General features: G+C 44.5%; 1 protein-coding gene across 1 annotated transcript in view; it reads left to right on the plus strand.

Annotated features, from left to right (window-relative positions):
- Window positions 1-3,227: 3,227 nt before the first annotated feature.
- Window positions 3,228-27,258, plus strand: part of LOC129381311 (uncharacterized) — a 36,745-nt gene continuing 12,714 nt past the window's right edge. The window contains exons 1-6 of the mRNA XM_072289046.1: window positions 3,228-3,674; window positions 5,495-5,571; window positions 8,452-8,578; window positions 11,579-12,232; window positions 18,131-18,224; window positions 25,432-25,571. Coding sequence (XP_072145147.1) covers window positions 3,553-3,674; window positions 5,495-5,571; window positions 8,452-8,578; window positions 11,579-12,232; window positions 18,131-18,224; window positions 25,432-25,571 — 1,214 coding nt within the window. The 5' untranslated portion in view covers window positions 3,228-3,552. The remainder of the gene's footprint in view (window positions 3,675-5,494; window positions 5,572-8,451; window positions 8,579-11,578; window positions 12,233-18,130; window positions 18,225-25,431; window positions 25,572-27,258) is intronic.

Below are 27,258 nucleotides of genomic sequence, written 5' to 3' on the forward strand. Positions count from 1 at the left end.
CAAACACCACACCGTCGTCTGGTTTCCCGCCCACCTGGGTCGGATACCGGGCGCCCCGCCCAACCTCAACGAGACAGCCCACGACGCTGCGCGCGCGCTTACCGACCGCGCCGTCACCCCCGGGCAACCACGTCTCGATGAGTTGGAGGCGAACAGGCACGCCCCAGTAACCTACAATGAAATAACCAAACACTTTTACTTGGGACGACGTCTCTTTCCGCCCCCGCACCCCAAACTAAACAGGCCACAGGCGCTAACGCTACGCTTATTACAGACAGATACCTATCCGAACCCCGCCACCTTACACATCATCTACCCGGACGTCTGCCCAGACAATGCGTGCCCCTCGTGCGGGGTCACGGCGACACTCGCACACGTGCTCTGGGAGTGCAGAAACGCTCCGCCCGACTCTACCTCCGACAAGTGGGAGAGGACGATACGAAGTCCGCTCCTAGAAGATCAGCAATGGGCCGTCCAGCAGGCTCGCGCAGCGGCCGCCAGGTACTCCCTGTCGGTCCCTGCGTGAGAGACGCCCACTGTGCGCTGACGTGCGTCCTGCAGGACTTCTATTAAAGTTTTTCCAATCCAATCACAAGAAGTACTTAGGTGTCCTCGAATATTTAAAGAAACACCATATCTAACAGGCTAATCTACAGGCTAACTTAGCATAGACGATGCAGTAGCATACTTTAATGCTTTTATTTTTGATTCAGCAAAAACTTGCAGGACGCTTAAGCCTCGCCTTTAAGAGTGGCACGCCATAGCATACATGATACCTGACTGGTTCTCAGGCTTCCCGGCATCTGCAGCATACGCGACCACAATGTTTACCTGGAAACGCTAGCGGCGAACGCTATGCCCGAAGGCGAGTTTTCTTGTAGCAACGCGTCCTCTTGCGTGGGCTGATCCCGGAGGTTGTGCACAGCCGCGTGAGTTAAATAACAAATTATCAGGTTTCTGTTATTGCTTGGCACTTCTAATATTTCAGTCTAAGAAGTTTTAACATAAAAGACATGTGCCGTCGGTGTTTTGTTTCATGGCATTTGTTCGTGGGCTGTCATTCTTAAAATTACGACGGAATTCCTTGTGAAGAATGTAAGAGAAGGTATGAGATACTTTAGCGATAGAATTGTTTTGCAATATAATCTGTATATCCAGCATGTCATAAGCAAGGCGTGGCATATACATATGCAATAATATAATGTGGGAAGTTTCGCTTTAGGAGACGCCTGCGCCAGACACCGACAGCGTATTTTCTGCGACACGGCGCCCTTAACGCTACCGCACTAAAAGGGTTATTTCCACATACGAATGGCAATACGTGCAGAAGACTGGTTGAATGACGATTGCACAAAGACGCCAAAGAAACAAAACACAGCACGGGGCACACTTCGTCGATACCCTCTCACGGAAATTTCATGAAAATAAAGAGGTAAGTCACAGACTGCGCCAACAAAATTGCAGGCTGGTGAGCAAGCTGGGAAAACCGTCAAAAGCGACTTCTTATTGCAATTAATTTTTTTGTTGAGTCAGGCAGGTCATTGTAATGGCAACTTTGGCAACGGTACATTTTTTCTTGGCAATCAATAATTTTTTCACATCGATTTCTATTAACTGACTGTCTTTAACTAGCTCAGCAAGCATCAATTTTGTCGCAAACAAGCACAAATACTGTAATCAATTATTTTCATGTAGTATATTGCATAAACGAAAGTATTTACTAGACACTATCACGCAACCGCAACAGTGTTGCATAACCTTGAGCCAGAAATTTACTTACGAGCTTTACGCAATTGCGTGAACAATGTCCAGCTATGCTTGCATTTGATGTTAATGCTTATTGAGAGTTTACTGAGAAAGCTTTGAATATACAAAGCACGGAATTAAATTCCGTTCTGTTTGATTTGGAGCACATATTCCTCTACAAACGCGACACACTGTCACATATGTCGTTTCCGCAAGGTATTAAGAACCAATAATGTAACTGGTATCTGGTAGTAACACGAAATAAATACTTGAGGCAAAGCGCAGAAAAGGCACGTAGGACTACAGAAGTTAATGAAAACAGAGCGCTTCACTTTTGTTGCCCTATACGTGCCTTGCGCTTTGCCTTAAGTTATGCAGTACCAGCTAGCTCTCCGGTCTGTTTTCTTGACGAAATCAGTTACTGCACTACACTTGTATCACCTAATCAGCATCTGTGACCTTTCTATCTGACGTCACTGCATTGCATACGTAGACTGCTGTCCTGAGAGACTGCATGTGCTCTTGCGCTACATACAGCGTGTTCGCTACACTTTTCACTCTTGCTAACGTAATATATACTGAGATCATTTACTTCAATAAGTTAGCGTTGTCAGGGCCATTAGCGTGGTAAAATAGCCTGTTTATGCTCAGTATAATTTATTTTCAACTGGCTAACCTACAGCAAGTACAAATATCACCCTGAAGTCTGCACGATGTAGAACAAGCTCAAGAACCCATCGACATCATAACTTTCCGCTATTTGTTTTCCGTGTTCAGTCGTGCTTGCATCGTAGGAGCGTTTAGTACCGCAACCATTTGCATGAAGCCGTGGAAGCACGAATAAATGGCACCAGTCTTCCTTGTAATTCAAACGACCGCGAAACTCGACTGCTGACTCGGCTTGTTTGTGCTCGCGGCCCCTTATTTACTGTGGCCCCACCCTCGCAACTGATATAAAGGGCTCAGCCTTGGTTCTTTTGTTATTCATTTTTGGTTAAACTTTGTAGAGCAGAAATCTATGAGGAGCGGATTGGGCAGCAGCGTACTTTTTTAAACCTCAGCACCGCTCGTCGTGCTGGGCCTGAAACGCATTTTAGGAATGTAGAGAAATCACACAATACTGTCCCCACATTGCTGGTTCTAACTGAGCTACGACTACGCACGGCGCATGAGCGTTCGTTACCGAATAATCTAGCCAAGTGCGAAGCAGTTGTAGTTTTCTATTGTTTGTGCTTAGGGAAGACAGCACTGCAATTTGTGGGCAACAGAGCCAAGCGAGCGCCACTCGTAAGCTCATAAGAACTACCTGCTCCAGTTCAACTGAGCCAGAGAGTGCAACCGTAGTCAGCAGAATTGCGGCATCTGGTAATCATACGCTAGTTAGGGCTAACTTAGTTTGTATACCTCCTGCGCTTCCACGAGCGCTTACACGAGCAACAATTTCTTCCCAGCAAGATGTGTACTTCACTTTGAAAGACGCGTGAAAGAAAAGTAGCGATGTCGTCCGATAAATGTACTTTTTTTCGTAGTAAGTGAGGTTTAGTTCAGATTATTTGGCGGATAGATAGCACGGGCAATCGGGGCGCCTCTGCTGGCGTTCAAAACTTTGTACATTACCGTAAAGCTAGTGGCGGACTCATACATCTCGTTTTTTCTTGATATGCGGTATCATTTTAAAGGAAACACCGACGTGACAAAATTTTTATTAGTTTCCTTTCTTTTATTGGCATTAAGTGCGCATGTGCGGTGATTCAACAACGCACAGTCGACAATACACGCCAGTTATAGGACATCGAAGCATCAGGCATGGCTGAAGAAAGCAGCAAAGAATACACGCCTCCTTTGTTTAGTATAATGGACGAAGCAAACCCAAGTACAAGCCGTGACGGTACCCAGGACGCTTCATCTACTTTGGGCGCCTGCACAACGTGAGCTTTACCGTGTGTCACTTTTTAATTGAATATTGTTACCCTTAGAAACAACCGAGATAATAGGCTTTAATATCTGTACATTTGTTCCCACTTAAAACGGGTGTTTTTGACAGCCTGCTTGAGCGTTGAAATCGGAAGCTTTCTTAGATCAAGACGCGTCGATGCAAGGGTGGTGCGAAAATATTGCCATGTTCAGCGCAAAGATTTTTTAGAACATGATGTGTACGTATACAGACAGAAGAGAATATTTTTCGTTTATGTATAATTCTTGCAATGCACACACGCCACGGGGTGCTACAGCTCAAAGTCCCTGGTACAGTCCGAGATGGGACCACCGAATTTCGATGAACGCACACTGCAGAAAGGCTGCTGTTCACTTGCATTCATATGCTCGTTGCAGAAGCTATGTTGGCGAAAATGTATGCTCAATTGACTACTGTGGCATGCGCTTTATGAAGTCGTGGCTCTTACACGAAAAACCTCGGAATTAGTCTTAACCGTTTTGAACAATTGCTGTGCTGAACCGTGTTTTCAAGACAACTTGTCAAAGTGCAGCCCAATACTGTCATTTGCCAATTAAAAAGGTGTGACCAAGTAGGTACTGGCAACACAATGCTTTTTGCCTAAAAAGTAAGCCCGGTGCATGAAAATACACAACTTGTTTTAAAACGATTGCTCTTCTTTTTGCATTTGTTGCTTAAGCGCAACAAATGCGCATTAGAGGGAAACACACTTTTACCGCTTGGAGTTGCGTGGCCAATGAAATTATTTGTTTCTGTTTTTAATGTTTTTGACAACCTAAATTTAGATTACTGGGTTCTTATACGTTCTTTCCAAAGACGGAACTGTGACGACTTTATGCTACAGCGATAAATAGGCGGGCAGTCATGGTATTCTGCAGTACTCTTTACCATTTGTGAGCAAATGCAGAAGCACGTCGCATTTTAGCAATTTTCTTGCTAAGCATTGTATCTGTCTTATAATACTTTTCACGCCGTTCTCACGATAAACTTCATCCTTGAAAGAATAGTTAGCTAGGCTGCAGCGAGTGATATAGAAGCAAACTTAACATCGCTTGAAAACAAATATTTATGAAATCTATTTTTGTTCATGATTACTTCATTCGAACTCGTCATTTTGCTCGTAAGTGTTCAAATTAGTTCTCGTCTAAGAGACAGAAATGTGCTTGTATTCTTGAGAGCAAGTCATTTGAGCCCATAAAAGCAAGTATTCTTCAATATACGACATATTCCTCATAGCTCCGGGATACGTGAGGCCTGAATGTAATTAGGGGGAAAACGCGACATTCACCACGATTACGCCGAATCAGATTGGTACGAAGGAGAATTTCTCTAACATAAGTGCTGCTTCGCATCCTAATTGAGGAAACCATCCGCATAGTGTTGTTTTTATGCTTCAACGTGTTCGATTATTGAAAAAAAAATTCCATAGAGCAACAGTTTTACTCCGAAATTATACTTAAGGTTCTCTCACTGTGGCAAGTGGGGAACGCACTTTGTATAGGAAACTACACGGAGAGGCATCCTGCCAGTTGTACGCACTTTAACACTTAAACTGACAGTGTTCGTGCAAGTGAAGGTGTCGTTTCGACTATGGTGGATGAGTGCTCAGCACCATACGTTGCCCCGGGTGTGCTGTTCGTCCTATGCCAGTCAGCAAAGCGTGCCTTTGGTGAGACCGAAACATTGCAAGTATCGCATTTACAGAACAGTAGCTTGCTGTTTCCGAACATTGCTTTAAGAAAACATTATTTCAACCTCTTTTTGTCAGTCGTAAGCATGTGACCTTATTTGCAGGATTTTTGAGGACGCCTGGCGTTTCCAAGGGAATACGGAGCCAAGGCCAATAGCCGATGAGACTTACAACCTTGACGGTGCGTAGGCGATCGTCATTTGCCACCGGTGCAACTTGCGAAGACATATCGCAATAAACATGGGAGGTAGCCCCCTACATCTTTCGTGGCAGCGGTGTATTTCTTGCCTATAAGGACGCATCTTACCAGCGCTGCGAAGACTGTTTCCGCATGAGCTAGCTTATGACTGTCCTTATAAAGAAATTTGTGCTTAACAGAATGTATACAAATTCATAGAAAACCTATGCAGTTCGTTTTTCAACGAATTCTCATACCGGTCGACTGCAAAGGCACGCTCCTAGATGGCCGTTCAGAAGCGGAGACAGTCGCGATCAATTCGCTCGTAATTGTAATCGACGCATGAAGACGGCTCTACAATTTTATTTGCCAAGCAAGGATCCCGGCGGGTTCATCATGCTGCCACCATGATAATTTTTCTCTTGAACCGATCACACTTAGTAGACAAAGAAAAGGTTTTGATACGAATGCAGTGTGTGGTGGGCTATTGAGTTGGCGTTTCCGATGTCTCTACCGGAGGGTCGTAACAGTGTTGTTACGTTTTCGGCACAGTGTGCTAAACGCGCACGTACAACAGGTTACGAGCACCAGACGTATCCTGTCGCGGCCGAATGCCAAAGTAACAGTACACAACTCGACGCAACTTAAAACCGTTTATACTGAAGCTTTTGGTTCTTTCCTTCCAAACAAACCAAGCCACAACCGCAGCATAAACAACCTTAAAAAATTAGAAAATGTAACGCAAGGGGACACAAAATTGTTGAGTAATTGTTTGCGCTATGCCACCATAAATCTTTACCGACTAACCCAAGCTATACCGCTTGTGAAACATTCACATTATTCGTATTGACAGAGTAGCAATTACAGCACGCAACGGTTTCCAATACCCGCCGTGGTTGCTCAGTGGCTAGAGTGTTAGGCTGCTGAGCACGAGGTCACGGGATCGAATCCCGGCCACGGCGGCCGCATTTCGATGGGGGCAAAATGCGAAAACAGCCGTGGTACTCAGATTTAGGTGCACGTTAAAGAACCCCAAATGGTCGAAATTTCCGGGGTCTTCCACTACGGCGTGCCTCATAATCAGAAAGAGGTTGTGGCACGTGAAACCCCATAATTTAATTTTTTTAGCGGCTTCCAATGAGTGTGTCACTATCCAAAAATTATAACGTTTTGTTAAGAAGAAAATCTATGCCATGCTGGAACAGCGGCCTTCGAAACTGAACGTTCTTTTTTGTAAGGCGATTAGCGTTCTTTGGATGCATCAAGCATTATTCCTTCTGCCAGTAACTATGCAATCTCTTTCGCAGACCTGACTGATGAACGTTGCGACTTTGATGGCACGAGTGATAAAATTGAGAATGCGAGACACTAAAAATGAGTTCTTTAAATTACGCCTATTATATCACACTGTAGTTTATTCGAAGTCAATGATGAAAGAGAAATCATAGTTCTGGTGGTTGGGAATCCCTGTTTAAAGTTTTATTTGACGTACGAAGGCACAGACACCAAGGCACGAGGGTGTAATAATGCCATAAACATTCTTAACCTTCTCCGCACTCCCCTTTGTACTGCAAGTAAAGGTGAATTCAGAAATACGGCGTGTTCCTGCAGTTTTGATGCTAATCGCCTGGCTTCGATCGTCATCCTGAGGAGGGTTCTGCCGTATTTGCGCCGTTTAATTTGTCATATTTACCTTTTTTGATTACACGCAATTTCTGCGCCGTTATAGGGAAGATGTGCCCCTAGCTACGATCCTTTCAGCGGTAACTATACAGCCCACACTTTTAACGTAGTTTGAGGCTTTCCGTTGCATAATTAAGTGGCTTTGCCCCATGAATAAGCATTTCTGAATTACCTTCTAAGCTGATCTGCTGTCTGCAACACGACTCTTACATAAGCGCATTCCGCAATCTTTTTTTTTTAATTTCTGTGATATTCTATCAATGGCCTACATAAGCGACACAGGGTAGTACAGCCGTTTTCGCTTTCATAGTGAGCTGCTAAACATGCATAGCTTACAGATTCTGCTTTCTTAGGAACTTCACCTACGGGAATTTGCAAATGGGTTTCGCATTATCAGTTTCTGAATGCCGAGTACATCGTCGTCTTACGCATGTATCTACCATAGGTCAATAATTTAAAGGCATGCATCAAACAAAAATTAAAACTCCGTCGGTAGAAATGCATGTTGTCACATTTCGTTTGTCCTCATCAGCGTCGGGCTATGTCAAATGCTCGTAACAAATGAACAATAAGGAAGAACTTCGTTAATTATATAATGTGGCTAATACTACATAAAACAGCAAATATATTGGGTGAAGCGTTCCAGGCACAAAAACCGACATGTCGTTTTTCAGTTCGACCCGTGTGGTGTTTTGCTCGCGGTATGAGATAAAACGTGATAATCATGAGAAGAATCCAACAAAAGTGCACAATCTGGATCGTGCTCAGCTTCCCCATCGCCACAAAATTCTTGCATGCATTCAAGATATAGTTGCAGAAAGAAAAAGTACTCCGTATGGAAGCACTGCAGTAAAGTCTACCCCCCCCCCCCACCCCCGAAAAACAAAAAAAGCTTCTTGCCATGCACAATATATCAGAATGATATGCTCAATTGCTAAGAATTGTCGCGGGGTCGAATCCCGCCCACGGCGGCCGCATTTCGATGGGGGCGAAATGCGAAAACACCCGTGTACTTAAATTTAGGTGCACGTTAAAGAACCTCAGGTGGTCGAAATTTCCGGAGTCCTCCCCTACGGCGTGCCTCATAATCAGAAAGTGGTTTTGGCACGTAAAACCCCATAATTCTAATTTTTTCATTGCTAAGAATTGCCCTTGTATTGCGGCGAATCAACACCTTTACTATACTTCTATGCGATACAGGTGTCATTGACAATGGCAGCACTAGTTACCTGCTCCTGGGTTCCATCAGCAGCATCGATCACGCAAGGCCCAGCACAAGCCGCACTGGCATGCAGGAAGCATCAGCCAATTCTGAAGATGGCGCCGCGTAAGTTCACATTTAGATAAGTTCCATTGCAAACCAACTCAGAGACGACAGGCGCGGCTACCCCTGAAACAATCATGCCTCCGCTCGGTAATTTATCTTCGGGAGGGCAAGCTCTCATCGCTGAAACACGTACTGCATTAGCAGTTTAGAGAGTTCGGCTGGCGCAGCCCGCTTTGACATACTACATGGTTGCACCAGCGTGACCACACATGGACAGAGTGAGGAGACAACACCACACGGTACGCTGTAATGTGCGGCACACTTGCAGTTTTGTAACCTGCTTGCTCACTCTCCATTATGGAATATATAAAGATTGTGAAGGAAAGATGCTCGTTGAAATCAAGCCTCATAAAATGAAACAGTACTTGAATTGAATAGAATTTATTGATAGGAAAGACAGAGGTCGACCTGAGCTAGTGCGCTCTAGTCTGCTACGCTGCACTGGGGAAGAGGGAAGGGGAGTGAAAGTACTGGGATGGATGATGATAATAAGAGAAGTGGTGAGTGCTTATGTACATGAGACAGTTGTCTCGCTAGAGCAGCTCGTCGAGCTTGGTGTCCTGCAGAAACTTCAACAATACTTCTGTTGCACGCATTGAAATTGCAGTGTCAGGCCATGGGCCGAGGATAGCTTCCTCCTACAGTGGTTCCCTGCCAACGCTGGCTAGGAAACTGTCTAACGTCCTTGGCTCCAGCATATACGCTGGGCAGTCGCACAGTACGTATTGCAGTGTTTCGGGCATCTGGCAGTGTTCACAATCAGGGCTATGTCTAAGCTTACCGAGGCAATGCAGTATGGGTCCACCGCAGCAAGAAGAGTCATCATCATCATCATAATTAGCCTGGTTACGCCCACTGCATAACAAAGGCCTCTCCCATACTTCTCAAACTACCCCGCTCATATGCTAATTGTGGCCATGTCCCTGCAAACTTCTTAATCTCATCCGCTGACCTAACTTTCATCCGCCCCGTACTACGCTTCCCTTCTCTTGGAATCTAGTCCGTAGACCTTAATGACCATTAGGCCATGCCCATTTCTTTTTCTTGATTTCAACTAAGATGTCATTAGCTCAAGTTTGTTCGCTCACCTCAGAAGAGTGGTCGACGTTGATCTGCAGCCGACCACAATGGCGTGCCTTATAATCACAAGATGGTTTGGTACGTAAAAAACATGATTTAATTTTATATTTTAAATATTTCTTCCTCCCCCAAAATGTTCCAAAGGCCACAAAAGAAAAGTATTAGGTATTACTGCGTTAAGCATCTTGAGCGTGTCGTTGAGAGGGAGTTCGCACTTTGCACGATAGGTAACTCTGAAACGTGATACGTTAGGCGGAGTGCGCGTGCGCGTCTTATACAGGTAAGACATCAAAGTGCAGTGCTTGCGTAACCAAATGGCAGCAACCTGACCTGCCCAGACGACCCCACATTGATGCCAATTAACCCTTCCTGTTTGTGTCCGGTGAGAAAGCAAGATATAAATAGTAAACGTGCTGTGAACCTGCTTGTCTCGATTTCACCAGTGCTCAAACATTCCATAACTATAGACGGACCTAACGCAAGGAATTGCATTTTCGATTTGTCATATACTTAAGAAAGCATTGAGTAATTCGAGTAACAACTTTATAACTCGGCAATGAAAACAATTGGGTCAACTTCACAAAATAACACATGTAAAGTTCCCAAAATTCATGTCTTACACAGCCCTCTGAAATTTTCTATGCTATGGATAGATGATTCGCCAGTCCTCAAACACACTGTCTCGATTTCAAGCAAACTGCAAATTTATATAAAGAAAGTTGCCCACCTAAGATTGTCAAAGATGTGCAGCTAGTATAACTGCGATATATCTTTTTGTGTATTGTGTAGGTTACTTTGCAAGTACTATGTTTTTACTGCTCCAAAGCTATCCGATCGTATAACGTTACGCATCAGCATGGGTGCAACAGTCTTTCGTCTTCAGGTGTTAGTTGAGTCTGACATGCTGCCGAACTTTGTTACTTTTCTTAGCACATAATCCATCCTGAAAAATTCACCCAATATGTGGAAAGCCCATAATGCGCAATTTGAGAGCAGCTATGTACGTGTTTTCATTTTGCGATATATTGAGGCAAATATTTTGGGAGAGACACATAGCAGATGTCAAGCGCGACGGCTTTGATAAGTGACTGATCGACGGATCCAGTGTAATCGTTGGTGCTGCTTGGCTTACATAAAATACTACACAATTCGCGTCGCGCGCACGATCCGATTGCGAAACAATCACAAATCAAGACTGCCAAAAAAAGCAAACCAGTCAAGCCGGAGCGAGATCCGACGTGAACTGACGATAGTACGAAACGAGCGCTCTGGCTGAGACCAGATGCTAGTACGGAAGGTGCGGTCGTGCGGGTCCGCATAAAAGTGGTTTCCCGCGCGCACGGAACTGAAGGGGCCCGTCTCATTGATCTCCACCTTTCCGCTTTTCACAACTCGCGTCTTTAACAAGCCGCTCCGCGTTCGCTCTTTTAACTATAGCTTTTGTACTCGCTCGCTTGCTTACGCCGCCAACGCTCGTCGCAAGAGCGGGTCATTATGAGCTGCGATATAAAACGGAAATGTATTTAGCTCAGTCAAAGCAGTCTTTTCTGTTGCCGAATGCCTCTCAACGGCGTGTTGAAGACGCATCGCATGTATTTCTACACACCTGCACCTGTTGCATGTAGGCTGTATGTGATATATAAAATAAATCAAAGTTTTGTGCAGCTTGTAACTTGAACGAAGATAGTTCTTATTTTCAAGTTTAGCATCGTAGTCCACCAAAACCGCCAGTGTACGATCTAGCCAATCTAGAGCCAAAATCCAGCTATAGAAATAAATGTCGAGAGTTAGCGCTCAGATTGAGCGAATCGTCTTACCATTACCGCGCGGTTTAGTATATCAACCTCTCAACTAGCAATTTTTTTTTCGTCTTATAACAATAGTCGGCAACTTTGAGCCCCATTGTCCGTATACTTTCAGGAATGCTTCTGGAACCGGAGAAGGGGAACAGCAAGAGTTCTGCGCTGTATCTGGCAAGGTTTCCAGCAGACAGGATGTCTTACCCGGCCACGCCAATGGACACACGCTCGATAAAGCCCCCATTTCCAAAGAATGTGATCAATCGTCTGTGATGAAGTCGAACCGGAAATGCGAAACATGTGGCAAACTGATAAGACGGGCTTGCAATCTAGCTGCACATTACCGCACGCATACAGGCGAGAGACCATACAAGTGCAAAATATGTGATAAATCGTTCGCGCATAGAGAGACTCTCCATAATCATCAACAAATTCACACAGGAGTGAAACTCCACATGTGCCAAAAATGTACTAAACCATTCAAAAGCAAACGGGAACTTACCATGCATCTCAGGTCGCATAGTAGCGACAAGCGTTTCGTTTGCGAAATCTGTAATCTCTCCTTTACGCGCAACGAGAGCCTCAGAAATCACCGCCAAAAAATTCACGAGGGTAAAATGCCGTATGAGTGCAAGCAGTGCGGATTTCGCTTCGCAAAGAAACAAGGCCTCGACGCACATCTGTGCCAGAATATTACCTGCGAATTATGTGGAGATTCATTTAGAGATCCACTTGAACTGATTGGACACCTCGAGACACACACGAGTGGGCACTCGTAACAGTGTGACTTGTGCGCAAGTGAGGTAAATCGCCTGTGGCTTTTGTGTAACAACGTAGGGCTGAAGCCATGCAGGGAAACAAAGCTGGCATTCTCCAATAGGAGTGAGAAAATAACTAAACGCATCGCAGGCAGATACCATTTTCTTTCGACGCTTAAAATGGCGGAGTAAAATGCATGATGTAAACGATGCCATCTGGTATTTTAGAAATTACGAGAAAAGACTTATTTGCAGAAAGTATTTGGGGTTTCTCAAGGTCCAAAGAATGCTGCCGGTCGTGGCCAGCGTTCGTTGTTTGCATAACTGCACGTGTTACTCGCGAACGTAGCTTTAGCAAATTTATTTTAAGACAAACCTAAAGCTGTGCAAGTTTGTGTTTCGCGTACTCGAGGGATTAAATGTCCGCACAAGGTTCTTGAGTCCACATTTTGTGAGAAATTCTTATCGCAAGCGTTTTGACAGCGGGCTAATAGTTAAGCTCTAACGGACCCTCTCCTACCCCATTTTGGAGTGTGGATAGAAGGTAACAACTCTAATTAGGAAGCACTTAAAAAAGGCACTGTTTTCCTGTCAACTAAAAAGTAATGTCTGCCTTAATTAAGGTCCCTAGGCCCTGTCGCCTTCCAGACACAGCTTCACGACAGTATGTAGACACATTGTAAGCATGTCAAATTTTATTTTCTTTAACTTTTGTTTAACGCATTGACTATTTTAGTTCCCTCTGTGTCTCTCGTATTGATACCTAATAGCTTTGTTCTATATTATAAACTAAGCCGATGATAGTAGTGAGACTCTTTTAGGTTTAAATTGTTTGGACCTTTACCATATGTTTTTCACTACGAGCATTTTCAGTATCGTTGTCAGTGTGTTGTAAAACTGACCTGTGTCAGATTTAGGAGGCAGCTTTAGTTCGGGTGCTTCTATCTAAATACATGCAGAATGAGAATTCGTTTTCCTCAGCAACCACTGCACTAACTTTGACGAAGTTTGTTGCATTTAAAGGAAAACCTTAAAATCTAGTGGCTGTTCGTTTCGAATTCTTGAGTTAGGTTGTGAATTTAAATAAAAAATTGGCGAAAATCTAAAATTTTCAGAAAACGAAATTATCATGTTTACAACTTTGTAACTCATTAACGAAAAATGATAATACAATTCTGTGAAATGCATCAAATAGTACATCCAAAGCGGACAAAATTGATATGTTAAACGTGAATCACAAAAAACCTAATAAAATGGAAATACAGCTTTTGCAGAACCCTTTTAAAAAACGTAATAAATTCACGTAAGATGTAAAACGACCTATTGAATTTTCCCGCTTTCAGTGATCTAATGGATGCCGTTCACAGAACCGCCATATTTGTTCTTGATGCAGAGCTATGAATTCCGAACTTCCGAAACTTTTGAAAATTGTTCTAAGAAAATTCAGGCCCTAAATCAAAATTCCGCTTCCAACAGTCACTAGAATTTACCTTCTCTTGAAAATGCAAAAAAAATGTGATAAAATCAGTCCAGGGGTTACCTCAGAAAAACGTTTGTGGTTTACATGTATTTGAATAGGCCGAGTCGGCGTTGGGCCCGACCTAAAGCTTCCTCTTGAAGCACAATCTGAAGCCCACTCTGAAGTCGTCTCCTTTTACTTGCACTCCACTCTAGTTACAGCTGTGGAATTTTTTAGCCTGGTGTGACAAACGTATCCCTGCGAGCAGGATGATTGAGATAGTTTTTTAGTGTTATTATTGACCCGCGTACTTCCATATATTTTTGCAGTGAATTCGTTTCACCGAATAACAAATCTTGAGTTAGAGCTCACGGCATAAGGCACCAGTATCTATGAGAATATTCTGCAATATTCCCGGCGATTTTAGCTTTTTTGCTATCTTGTAGTCCGGCCCTTCGTCATCAAATTGCACGCGCAACGCGAATACTGTTGTGCACTCTGGAAGACCCGCGAGCGGCAATGATTAGGCTGGAATGTTCTACGAAAAAAAAAGTGAGAATAGCCGATACTCGTTAATAGCAAATGATTTGTTCAACGATCGACTCATGTGCACGGCACTATCTTTCTGCCCGAATGTTACTTGTTTTGTTAGTTCCGGTTCACCCAATAAAGTATTTCATGACTCACGGTTCTTGTTACTGTGTTCACCGTCACTACAACGTGACATCTCGTAGAGGTGCTTCCTTGTGACCTCATAAACCCTGCCAGCTGTGAAAATATTGTTGACTTCGTCATGGACCAGCGAGCAAGCCACAGGCTGCGACTACTGTCAGTGCACGGACGTCTTCTCGAGAAAACTAGGAAGCTGACAGCCATAATGACTGCCCCCGTTTCACATGCAGCGACATATGCTACGAAAGCCAATGCCGCCATCGATCTGGCGAATATTATCTTTTGAAGGTCTGGAAAGGTGGCTGGATACGTACGCATGAATCACCATGTTTAACAATTGAAAGTGTGACGACCTGCGGCATAAATAACTCTCATTAGAAGACACCACCAGGACGTAGTTGGAAAAACTTGAGTCCAGCCTAACAACGTGGGAGCCGTGTCGCAGCGGCCTCGTGCAAACATTCACCTATGTCGTGCGCAGAGAGCGGGCCGAATTTCTGATAAAAACTCGTGTGCAGCTACCGACTGAGATAATCGCGATCTTCACGGCGGAAATGAACCATCGGTTCAGCCACGTCGACCCCGACATGTCTGAGCAGAAAGCAACCAAGATCATCGCAAAATTTCTAATGGAAGCCACGGGCATCGATAAGGCGGCGAAAATGCCCACTCTGCAACATAGCCAGCAAGTGCTTCCGCCGTGGGGGAAAATGAAAGCACTCGTCCCTTATGAGTTGCGAAAGACCACCAGTACCGTTGCACGCGGAGAACTGCGTACGATGTTCTCTTCGATGCAGTCTCAAGTACTCTTAATTGTGGACATGGCGTGAAAAGAAATCCAGCAGCCATTTGGAGTTCATTAATTGCCGCAGCTCAAGCCCCGAGTAATGGCCTTCATCACTGTCTTCAGCCGCCCGCATCGCCCTTCAGGCCGGCACCCGACAACTGCCCGTTCTGCAGCCGTCGGACAGGTGTAATGCCGATGAACAATCCGAGAGATGGATGGATGAATAACTTTATTGAGGTCCCTCGGTGCGCGGGATTGGCGCGCAGTGGGCCACTCCCACGTCGGGACAGAGAGGACATGCCCCTCCGCCGCGTCGCGGGTCGAATAGACAGCCCAGAGCTGTGCGTCAAGGCCCGAGCTGCGTAGTGCTCGGTCCCACCCTTCCTTTGTAGTACTGGCCCCCGGTGCCAGAGGGGCAACCCAAGACCATATGAGCCAGGCTAGCTATCTCTTTACGAAATCGGCACGCATTGTGAGTGTGAGCATCCAGAAAGATCTGGTGCAGGAAGGCCGGGCAGGGGTAGGTGCCCGTCTGAAGCCGCCTGTACGTGACTTATTGTGCTTTTTGAGTGCTTTGTGCGGTAGCGGCATGGTTCTCTTGACTAACCTATAGTGCTGAGAGAGATCGTTGTTAGTGATGAGGGGGTCGCGCTCGCTTTCTCATACTGCCGAGAGGGAGTCCAGGCTCGCACAGTGAGTTAGGTCTCGTGCGGCCTCGTGTGCAGTCTCGCTGACATTAGGTAAGGGGCCCTCCAATCGTCCCATGTCTGCCTGGAACCACTCTATGTAGTGGGGGGGTGAGGTATTGAGTACCAAGTAATCTGCCGACGGTCTGGGATATGGTCACTCTTTCGAAGGACGAAATTTTGCCATAGAGAAAGAGACAGGTAAAAAGGGGACACTCCCGTAGGGCCCTGCGGCTGAGCAAACTGCACAGCCGCCAGTGCCCCGAGCGGCTGGTGAGACCGCCAATTTTGTTTTCAGAGATTTAATCCATGTGATTTAGATCTGTTTTGGCTGCGCTTTTGATAGCAATGCCCTCCATTCTGGCTCTCCTCCTTTGGCTGCTAAAATGTTCGAGTACGTCGTCAATAGTGCAGCGCAAGTGCTCTAATATTTCATTCCTAATCATGTCCTACATATAGACTTACTAAACGCGCGGATCGCAACCTTATTACTGGAAAAGCGGCCTGGCTTCTCAAAAAAACTCAGCAAGGCTGCATTGGCTCATGCCGATTGAAAAACTAATGCGATTCCAGCTCTCTTTATTGTATTTCTTTTCCCGTTTTTAAGCCGCTTTACTCAGTTGCATACAATAGGAAGCAGTTGGTCCATACAAAAACGTTTATTGTTTACATAGGGAACTGAACAAAAAAAGAATGCTGGTTCAAACACTTGATAAACACAGACACAGAAAGACGCAGATTAGAAGAAGAATGTCTTGGCGACAACTAGCAACGCGTCAAGTAAACGTGGCACTTCCGAACCAGCCCAAGCGCATGCAGCGTGCACGTACAGGCAGGCATACGTCGTTCGCAAAATGATCCGAAATGCGCATTGCACTGCTCGAACCGTACCAAACGAAAAGTTTGTGTAATGGAACGGGTGAGCCACAGTAAACAAATTCTGTGCTTTAAACAGAAGGTCTTGCCAGTGACTTCCGAAAAATTACGCGTTGGTAATAATGAATATGCTCTTCCAGAAAATACTGGTGCAATAACAAACGGCCGGGTGCACGGTAAACGGCCGCCACGGCTCAAGTCCTATGCTACACGTGCAAACTACGCTCACCTAGCATAACAAACGTCTTTCTTACGATGTTGTTAACGCAAGAAACAGCAAAAGTATATCTTCATAGAAAACACTTTACCCTACGAGCGAGGCGACGCGTCGAAAAGCGCGGTGGGTTGGGCGTAACCAGTGGCACATGATAGGTGCAGCATCAACGTCTGTATGGAAACGGCATGTAACGCCGTAACCCTGTAGACGTATCATAAGCTGTCAGCCTTTGAGGTCAAGTGGAAGCGGACATCGCTGCGCTGCCTGGTGATTGGTCAGATCCTTACTTGCTCGGCCGCGAAACGGCTCTAGTGTCAGCTTTTACGTAGGTATGCTTCTCAATGGTTTCGCCGCCTACTCGCTGCGTCCACAGGAAAGTTAACGACCCGGTGAAATTGCTCACTGCTTGGCTGCAACTCAGCAGAGACTCCGGCGACTTTGCCGATCGCCGTCGCCGGGACACTGCCTCACACTGCAGTGCCCACAGTACACTAATCCGATGCGTGGGCGGTATGCGAGCCCATATCCGGTAAAGTAGAAGCAACATCCGATGGATATGTTCGGTCGCAGTTCGCTGAAATGCCGAAGACCCTCCTCCACCGACACCAGATCAGCCTCCACGACGAAGCAACGACACGCTGACATTTTGACGAAGCACCGAAGAAAAAAAAAGACACGCTGCCTAAAGAATAACTGAAGACGTGACGTAACTGCGGGACAATACAGTACAGCCATGGTCCGATGCCATGAAATAACTAAGGCAAGACCACGAACCACCAACCCCGACGTGCTTTTCTATGGCCACGCAGTCGCCGCTTTATTGGGCACAGGAACCGACTGTACCGTCATGAGTGAATCCTTAACCGCGCAGTGGGGGAAAGTTACGACTGAATTGCAAGACCCCCAATTCTGTGAAGCTGGAAGTCACCTGATAAAGATAACTCGAATGTGCACCTAAGTCGAATGCAAAACCTGCGGTGCCACCCTTGCGCACCAAACTGCGTTTGCATCAGAGCTGTGAAAGAATCAATTCAGATCACGGCATTCAAGCTAGTTAAGGGAAAGGAACATAAATGCGGTTCTCAATGCCACGCTACCACATGACACCGCCGAAGAACCGCGAAAACGCGCCCGTCTATAGTCATGGCTCACACTTGTCACACTTGGCTCACACACAGGTGACACACAGGCTCACACTTGTCTTTTTTCACCCTGCAGTTACTCGCTGCCTTCATCCCCGGTTGCCGGTGCGCTGTTCCACTGGATTCGCGTGGCGAACCTATCGTTCATGGTTCTGTGGCCGGCAACTTCGGTGAGGCTGTCCCTGCCACACTTTGCCCGGATCAAAGCCGCCACCAAATCTACATCTAGAACGACACCTCATTTGCATCTTCGGCTCATCATTGCGCAACCGCGACAGCATCGACAACGCCAGCTGCGGGACGCCTAAAGCCAAGCAACACGCTCTGGGCAGTCAGAGGGCACGGAGGCACCGACAGGATGACAGATTCACACTTTTATTTTTTCATCCCGCAGGTAAGTTACATTTACAAACTGCCACTTCTTTGCTTTAAATCTAGTAATCGCTTCATTGTCGTGCTTCCGTGCCCAGAAGCCTTGAGTGACCCATTAGGTTCCTTGTTTCTTTCACTGTGGGGTGACGTGGAAAGCAATCCTGGCCCATCCAAGGATCGCTGAAGTACTCAAAACCTTGAGGGACCTAAATGAAAGCTCTATTGGAATGGAATCTGTACAAAATTCTATGTCGGAGCCAATTCATGAGCTAAAACAACAGCTAAAAACCATTTATGATGCTATATCTGACATTGATCAGAGACTGCAGCACGTGAAAAGCCATACGGCCATCCTTGATGAATAGAAACAGGATGTCAGCTTATTGCGCGACAAGATTGAGGGCGTATTAACTGATACGAACACGCTTCGTGCGGGACTTGATGACGCGGAAGGTTGCTCACGTCGCGACAATCGTGTCTTTTCTGGAGTTCCGGATACTCCAACAGGAAATTCAATGCAGTCAGAGGAAAAAGCCCTAGATGTGATAAATAGCACTTTAAAACTTAGTTTAACTTGCGGCCACCTAGTGCGCGCACGTAGGATTGGTCGCTACAGTCAACAGAAATCACGGCCGATAATAGTTACATTTTTCTCTTATAAAACCAAAGAACAAGCTGTGTCTAAGCGCTCTCTTCTGAAAGGAAGCAGCCTGACTGTGAGCGAAGACTTCTGTGAGGCAATGCGAAATATAAGAAATAAATTAACGGAATATGGCAAGGGACTAAATGTACCCTACAGGCTACGTTCCAAAAGACTATTCGTGGGAAAAATGTTACGGCTACGACCTAGATAATGATGTTGTCTACGAAATAACGCCACGAAACAGAAATCCTGACTCTGGAATTCTTCGATCAGGTCATGTCTTGTAGAACTCGCGATAGCGAAATGCGAGGGGAGATGCTTGCATTTCATCGAAACATGTTATCTCCGTTATAGTCACTAATATTCGCAGTATATTTAATAAAAGGGACGAATTGTGTTCTCTGGTTGATGACACAGATACTGACATAATAGCAATTACTGAAACTTGGTTGATTAACAGAATAACAAACGAAGAATAGTTTCATTGCCGTAGAAAATATGTTGTGTATCGGAATGACCGCACTGACAGAATTGGGGGCGGTGTATTGCTTGGCGTTAGTAAAAACGTTGAGTGCTTTAATGTACCGATAATCACTGAAACTTAATCCGTCTGGTGTTGTTTAACCATTAGTTTCAAAAAAATTATCTTAGGCGTCTGCTACCGGCCACCCTCGAATAGCTCGTTTTGTGATCACCTACATGACTGTCTAAACCATTTAACGGTAAGATTCCCCGGAGCAAAGATAATTCTTATGGGCGACTTTAACTTCCCTAACATAAATTGGTCGAGCACATGTCCCGTGTCTAACCCATCATCCAGTGAGGTTAGTCAGTTTATCGCTATTTGTTCTGGCTTTACCTTAGTACAAACGGTCGTTATTCCAAAACGGGTAGCAGGCACTACGTCATCATTACTTGATCTCGTGCTGACATCAACAGCTTATATTATATCCCCGATAACGCACTTACCTGGCCTTAGCGACCACGATACATTACATTTTACAATCACGATATCACTACCACTGACACGCAAGCGATTTAAGCAAAAAACGACTACAAAAAGGCTAACTTCTCTGCAATAAACAACGAACTTGCTTCATTTCCTGACACGTTTCTACTCTGTCATCTCCATCGTTCTGTCGAGAGAAAGTGGCGCCTCTTTAAAGAAAAGGTATCTGATCTAATGAATCGTTATATTCCAGTCCGACGTATATATTCAAATAGTAACGCACACTTGTATAACAGAGACCTTAACAGACTGAGTAACAAAAAGAAACGCTTATTTCGCATTGCTAAACGGTCACTAAATCCTGAACACTGGTTCTCATACAAATCCGCTGCCACCGCATACTTCTCAAACTGACGGTCTGCGAAGTTTTCCTGTTACAACATTACCCTTCCCAAGCTACTGAAAATTAACAGTAAGGCATTCTGGAGCTCTATGAAAGGAGATAGCGCTAGAAAGAACGCTGTAACTTCATTAACTGGGAAAGCAATCTCCGACCACGCATGCGCTGATGTGCTAAGTGACACGTTCGTACAGGCCTTTTCTCCGTCTTCGCATGTTACTCCTCCTCCCGAAATATGGCCTAAAAGATACCCCCAAATGGATCCCATAGTATTTAATAGTAACGGTATTAAATCGATTCTGAATAAATTATAATTGAAATCGTCATGTGGTGTTGATGGAATTAACATTAAATTTTTACACAGTACTAGTGAGTGTTGCTCAATAATTTTAGAATTACTTTTTTCTCAGTCGCTTCACAACGGCACATTGCCTTTAGATTGGAAAACGGCTAAAATCATTCCAATTGACAAATCTGATAATACGCATAACCCTTCTAATTATAGGCACATTAGTTTGACTTCAGTGCCCTGTAAGATAATGGAACACATAATTTATTCTCAGGTAATCAATCACCTTGAATCTAACAACTTCTGTACATCTAGCCAACATGGTTTTCGTAAAACATTCGCCTGTGATACCCAGCTTCTTTGCTTTACTAACGACTTGCATTCCTACGTGGTCGCAGGATTTCTTACGGACTGTATTTTTCTCGATTTCGCTAAAGCTTTTGACAAAGTACACCACACATTACTGCTATCTAAGCTCAGCGCACTAAACATTGATACTAATGTACTTAATTGGATAAAATCATTTCTAACACACCGCATGCAATTTGTAAGCGCTAATGAAGTTAATTCAACTCTAACACCCATAAAATCTGCTGTTCCACAAGGGTCTGTGCTTGGGCCGCTGTTGTTTTTGATCTACGTTAACGATCCACCTGATAACATTTCGTCTAAAATTTGTCTTTTTGCAGATGACTGCGTAATATATCGTAAAATTACTAATCACACTATTAATTCATCTCTTCAGGATGATTTAAACACACTGCATAACTGGACTATGAAATGGCACATGCAGCTTAACGTCAAGAAATGTAAATCAATGCGAATATCCTGTACAAATGAAACTTTTCCTGCCTATATACTTGATAACATTCCTTCAGAGAGCGTAAGAAATTACAAATATCTGGGCGTCCATATAAGCTATAACTTATCCTGGAAATACCATATAGACTTTATAACGAGCAAAGCTAATCGCACACTTGGATATCTTCGCAGAAACTTCTCGCTCGCACCATTATCACTCAAGCATTTGTTATACACAGCATATGTTCGCCCACAGTTGGAATATGCATCATCAGTATGGGACCCACATCATGCCATCTCAACTAACTGCCTTGAAAGTGTCCAGAATCGCTCCGGTCGGTTTATAGTAGCTAATTACCATCGAACGGCAAGCGTGACACAAATGAAGACTACTCTGAACCTACCTTCGCTATTAATTCGCAGGAAACGGTCACGCCTATGCTTATTTCATAAGATTTACTACCAGAACGCTGCGCTTCGGTCGGCATGGATTAATCGAGCGCCATTCATCCCCACACGTAGAGATCATACGCATAAGGTACATGTGCCTCGCTCTCACACACTAACACATTCGCAATCATCTTTACACCAAAACATGCAACGAATGGAACGGTCTGCCAGCATCTATTGTTAGTATAAGTAATCCTGTTCAATTTAGAAATGCTTTAGTTAACTACCTGTAAATCATGAAACTTGAGTTCAATATATCATGCGACTTGTTATTTTATAAGTAATATTTTTGCAAATTAACAATGTATGTATTGACCTATCATTCTCAACTTGTATACTGAAGGGATCCAGGGAAAATACGGGGAATGCGGGAGATGTAAATTCAACACGATGAGCAAAACGTGAACAAGGTGAATGCAGGAGCCAACGTTTCGACAAGTGCACTTGTCTTCTTCAAGGTGACGTACGCTTTCCTCGCCACAGTACATATAGGTGGGGCTCTTCTAAAGGGGAGAGGGTGTGAGGCGGGCGGGTGCGGAAACGAGGGAAGGTGTGTTAGCGTGTCGAATTTAGAGTAGAGGAACGCTGTGCACAATGTCAAAGCCAGAACCACCTCTCCCCCCCCCCCCCCACCCCGGTCTGTCAACGCACGCGTGTTAGCCGGCGTGTCAAGGGCGTCTGACACGCCGGCTGAAAAAAAAAAAGAAGAAAAAAAGAGGAATGGAAAGGGGAAAAAATGGCGGGGGGGATACGCCAAGAAATCAAACTAAGTGTTGTTGCCTATAGCTTGAAGTTTAGCATAGCGAATAGATTCTAAAGCTCCCTTTAAAACGTTAATGCCTATTGGTTGCAATATCTTGAACTTATGGATAAGGTATGATTCTCTGTATTTTCTTTCTCGTTCAGAACGGAAATTTCACTGTAAGATGTAGAGTTTAAGTTCACCAAAGTTATGACCTGGTTGGTTGAAATGCTCAGCGACGGCTTTGGGAAGCTCTTTAGCTGTGCCCGCGCGATGTCCGTTTAATCTGACGTTCATTGATTGTCCTGTTTCACCGATATACTGTTTCTTAGAAACAATATATCGAAAGTAATGTATTGCTATATTGCAATATCGCATTGCTTTAGTTGTAGATTTACTATCTGTGCCAAACGAAACGCGAACTGCGGAGCCCGTGTCCGAATCATAACTGGAAGAAATGTGGCCGCCGTCGGCTAGTCTTGCTACACTGAGCGATAATGCTCGCCTTATACCACGTTATTTTCGCATCTGCTTTCTTTGATTTTCTGTTTTCTCACTTTGAAAGTAAAGAGAAACAAAACAGAGCCCAAAATGTTGCAGTGAAGGGCCAGCATCATAGTCCGGTGAGGTCATACCAGAAGTGTCCTGCCTCTCAATGCCGATAACTGGCAGACGGTGCACACTAAACTATTGTGTTCCGCTCGGAAACGCACTCCGCTGTTTGTGCCTCATTCGGTGCCGAAAGCAGAACATTTCAGCATATTGTGACAAGGAAGATAAGGGGAAAATGAATGAAAGGGAACTGTTGCTAGCAAACATACGTACACACCCAGAATCTTTCCCTGAAACATTTACTCACTAATTCAATTAAATAAATGATAAATAATGAAATTTGAAGTGGACAAAAAAACCCGACTTGCCGCAGGTGGGGAAGAATCCCACATATTCGCACTGCACGTGCGATGCTCTATAAGATACGAGAATTTTCGCTCACGGGGACGCCGGCGCAGAACGCCGACACCGGATTTTCTGTCAAACGTACGGCACCCTTAACGCGTTTATGTTAAAATTTATCGTTCGATGAAAGAAATGCAATAAAAGTGAAAGACCTGTGACCTGGGGGAATGAGGATTGCAGCAAAGCGCGAAAGAAACACAGCAAAGCACGGCGCATACTTAGTCGATACCCAAGCACGGAAAATATTGTCGAATCAGAAAGGTAAGTGATAGAGTAGCGACACAGCGGCAGGCTGAAGAGCAAGCCGGGGAAAGTTTCGAACGCGAAGGTTCATCGCAATATATATTTTCGTTCATTCGGGCAGGTGATCTTAACAGTAAGTTTGAGTGTGCTGCGTTTTTACTTGATATCCAATAATTTTTTCACCTTGGTTTGTATAAACTGTGTTTAACACGCTTAGCATGCATAAACTTTGTGGCAAACATGTAGAAACACTGTTATCATTCATTTCTCAAGTAAGATATTACATAAATAAAAGTATTTACAAGGAAGTGTCACGCAGTGGGAAAGGTGTTGCGCAAATTGAATTAAAAATTTAACTTACGAGAATTACGTAATTACGGGACCAATGTCCAGCTATGCTAGTACTTGATATCATTGTTCATTGACAGATTTCCTTAGAAAGCATTCGATATACTAAACAGGGAAATATATGCCCTTCCGTTTAGCATTTGAAGCGCATATTCTTCTACGAAGGCTACATACTGTCGCGTTTGCCGTTTTCGAAAGGTATGAAAAACCAAAATTATAACCGATATCTGGTAGTAGCAAGAAATAAATTACCTGAGGCAACGCGCAGAAAGGCACGTAGGACAACAGAAGTGAACAAATACACAACGCTTCCCTTTTGTTCTACGTGCCTTTTTGCGCTTCGCCTGAAGTTATCGAGTACCAACTGGCCCTTCTGTCTCTTTTCTTGAAGAAATCAATTACTCCACTGCCTTTGAATCACCTAATGAGCACCTGCGGGCTATATATGTGACATGAGTGAATTCCGTATGTAGGCTGTTGTCCTTCTGAGAGGCTGCACGTGCTCTTGCGCTGTGATCACCCTGTTGGCGAGACCTTTCGCTCTTTCTTACGCAATAAATTAACGTTGTCAGAACCATTAGCGTGTTAAAATCACCTGGTGATGCTCAGTATAGTATATTTTCAACTGGCACAGCTACAGTAAATACAAAAAGCACACTGAAGCGTCCACGATGTAGAACAAGCTCGAAATCAATAGTCGTCTTAAGTTTCCTCGATTTGTTCTCAATATTCATTCGCGTTTGCAGCGGCGGAACCTTTCGTACAGCAACCATTTTCATAAAGCAATGCGAGTTTGTACACCTCCTGCGCTTACACGAGCTCTTACACGAGCGACAATTTGTTCCCAAGAAGATGTGCACTTCCCTTTGAGAGGAGCATGAAAGAAAAGTAGTGATGTCTTCCGATAAATGTATTTTTTGTCGTATTAGGAGTGGTTTAATTTAGTTCGATGATTTGGCGGATAGATAGCACGGTTAATCGGGGCGCCTCTACTGGCGTTCAAAAATTTGTACATTAGCAACAAGCTAGTAACGGACTCAAACGTCTAGGTTTTTCCAGATATGCGGTATCATTTTATTCGAAACCCCCAAGTGACAAAAGTTTTATTCCGTTTTTTCTTGACATTTAGTGCGCATGCGCGGTGATTCAACAACGCGCAGTCGACAACACACGACAGTTCTAGGCGATCGAAACATCAGGCATGGCTGAAGAAAGCAGCAACGAATACACGCCTCTTGGTTTAAGCATGAAGGACAAAGCAACACGAAGTACAAGTCGTGACGGTACCCAGGATGCTTCAACTACTTTGGGCGCCTTCACAACGTGAGCTTTACCATTGTCAATTTTTTTCATTGAATACTGTTGTCCTTAGACACGACCCATATAATAGGTTTTAACATCTGTACATTTGTTCCCACCTAAAACGGGTCTTTCTGACAGCGAGCATGAGCTTTGAAATCGGAGGCTTTCTTAAAGTCGCGTCGACGCAAGGGCGGTGTGTTAATATTGCCATGTTCAGGGCAAAGTCGGCTGTTTAGTGCTCAGGATAACATTTTTCAGAACATGAAGCGAACGTATACTTAGTGAAGAAAACATTTTTCATTCATGTATAATTCTTGCACTGCCCACACGCGATGGGGTGCTATAGCTCGAAGTCCCGGGTAGAATTCCGGATGGCACCACCGTATTTCGTGAAAGTGCCCTGTAAGAAGGCTAGTGATTACTTGCATTTAGGTGCTCGTTACGGAAGCCCCTATGGTCAAAACTTTTCGCAGTCCCCCCAAATTTGGTATGCGTATTATCAGGTCATGTCTCTTGCAGGAAAAACCTCGGAATTAGATTTAACCGCGGTGAACAATTGGTGTGCCGAACCATAAGTGTTTTCTAGACAACTGGTCAAAGTGCGCTGCAATACTATCATTTCGCAAATACCAAAACAATTTGACCAAGTCGGTACTGCCGGCTTACAGCTTTACTTTATTAAAAAGTAAGCGCCATGCAAAAGTCAAAACTTGGTTTAAAACGATTGTTCTTCCGTTTGCATCTGTTGCTTAAGGACAAGTGCGCAACCAAACACACTTTTGCTGCGTGAGGGTGTGTGTCCAAAGAAAGTATTTGTTACTGTTTTTAATGTTTTTTGACAACCTAAATTTAGATTACTTACACTTCACTTTACTTACTTCACTTTAATGGGACGCTCTTGCACTTAATGTTAGCACTCCCACTGCGGCTTCTTTTCTTCGAAAATGGTAGCTGTAAGGCAGTTATGTGTCGCTGTGACTTACAGCTGGTCATTTTTTTTTCTTGCATGATTTTTATATTTTTAGAGCGCAGCCCTTAGGTGATCGTTCCTGCGTTTAGCGTAAGGTATTTTCAGATATACCCCCAAGTATGCGATGTATATCTTATTGAGCGCATAGTGTCACCCGTTACAGTTATACAAGCAGATTTCCCCGGGAAGTAGCTCAAGAATGCTTACGCATCGGAGCACTGTCGCTATTGGCCACGCTTCGATGCACAAAGATATCAGTAAGAGCAATATCAAACAGCTTTATCAAGGGGCGTTGGCGATGTGTGAAGTTCTGTCATTTGTATGAGGAGATGCACGGTGGGAGTGCCAACAGTTACTAGAACAGCGTCCTCCTTTCCACTTTGTTTCCGACGGTGGCCGTAGCGTATTGCCCATGGCGCGATTCGAGGCTATCTTACACGCGCTCCTCTGTTCTCGCTCGTGTTGCTCACGATAGCACATTCAGAACGCCACGTCAAAGTTCACAAAAATACTGTAATTTGCCACATAAAAGAAAGTGTGAACAAGTATGTAGCTTCCGCAAAACACTTTAACTTTAGAATACGTGAGCTCGGTGGAGGAATAGGCAAAAGTTGCTTTAAAAGGATGGTTTGTCCGTTTGCCTGTGTTGCCTGTGTTGCCTAAGGAGGAACAATGCGTATTAAACCGAAAACGCGCTGTCGCGCAACCTGACCTTTTTCCCCCTCGGAGTAGTTAGGC

The sequence above is a fragment of the Dermacentor andersoni genome, chromosome 1 (genome assembly GCF_023375885.2).
Source record: "Dermacentor andersoni chromosome 1, qqDerAnde1_hic_scaffold, whole genome shotgun sequence".
NCBI lineage: Eukaryota > Metazoa > Arthropoda > Arachnida > Ixodida > Ixodidae > Dermacentor > Dermacentor andersoni.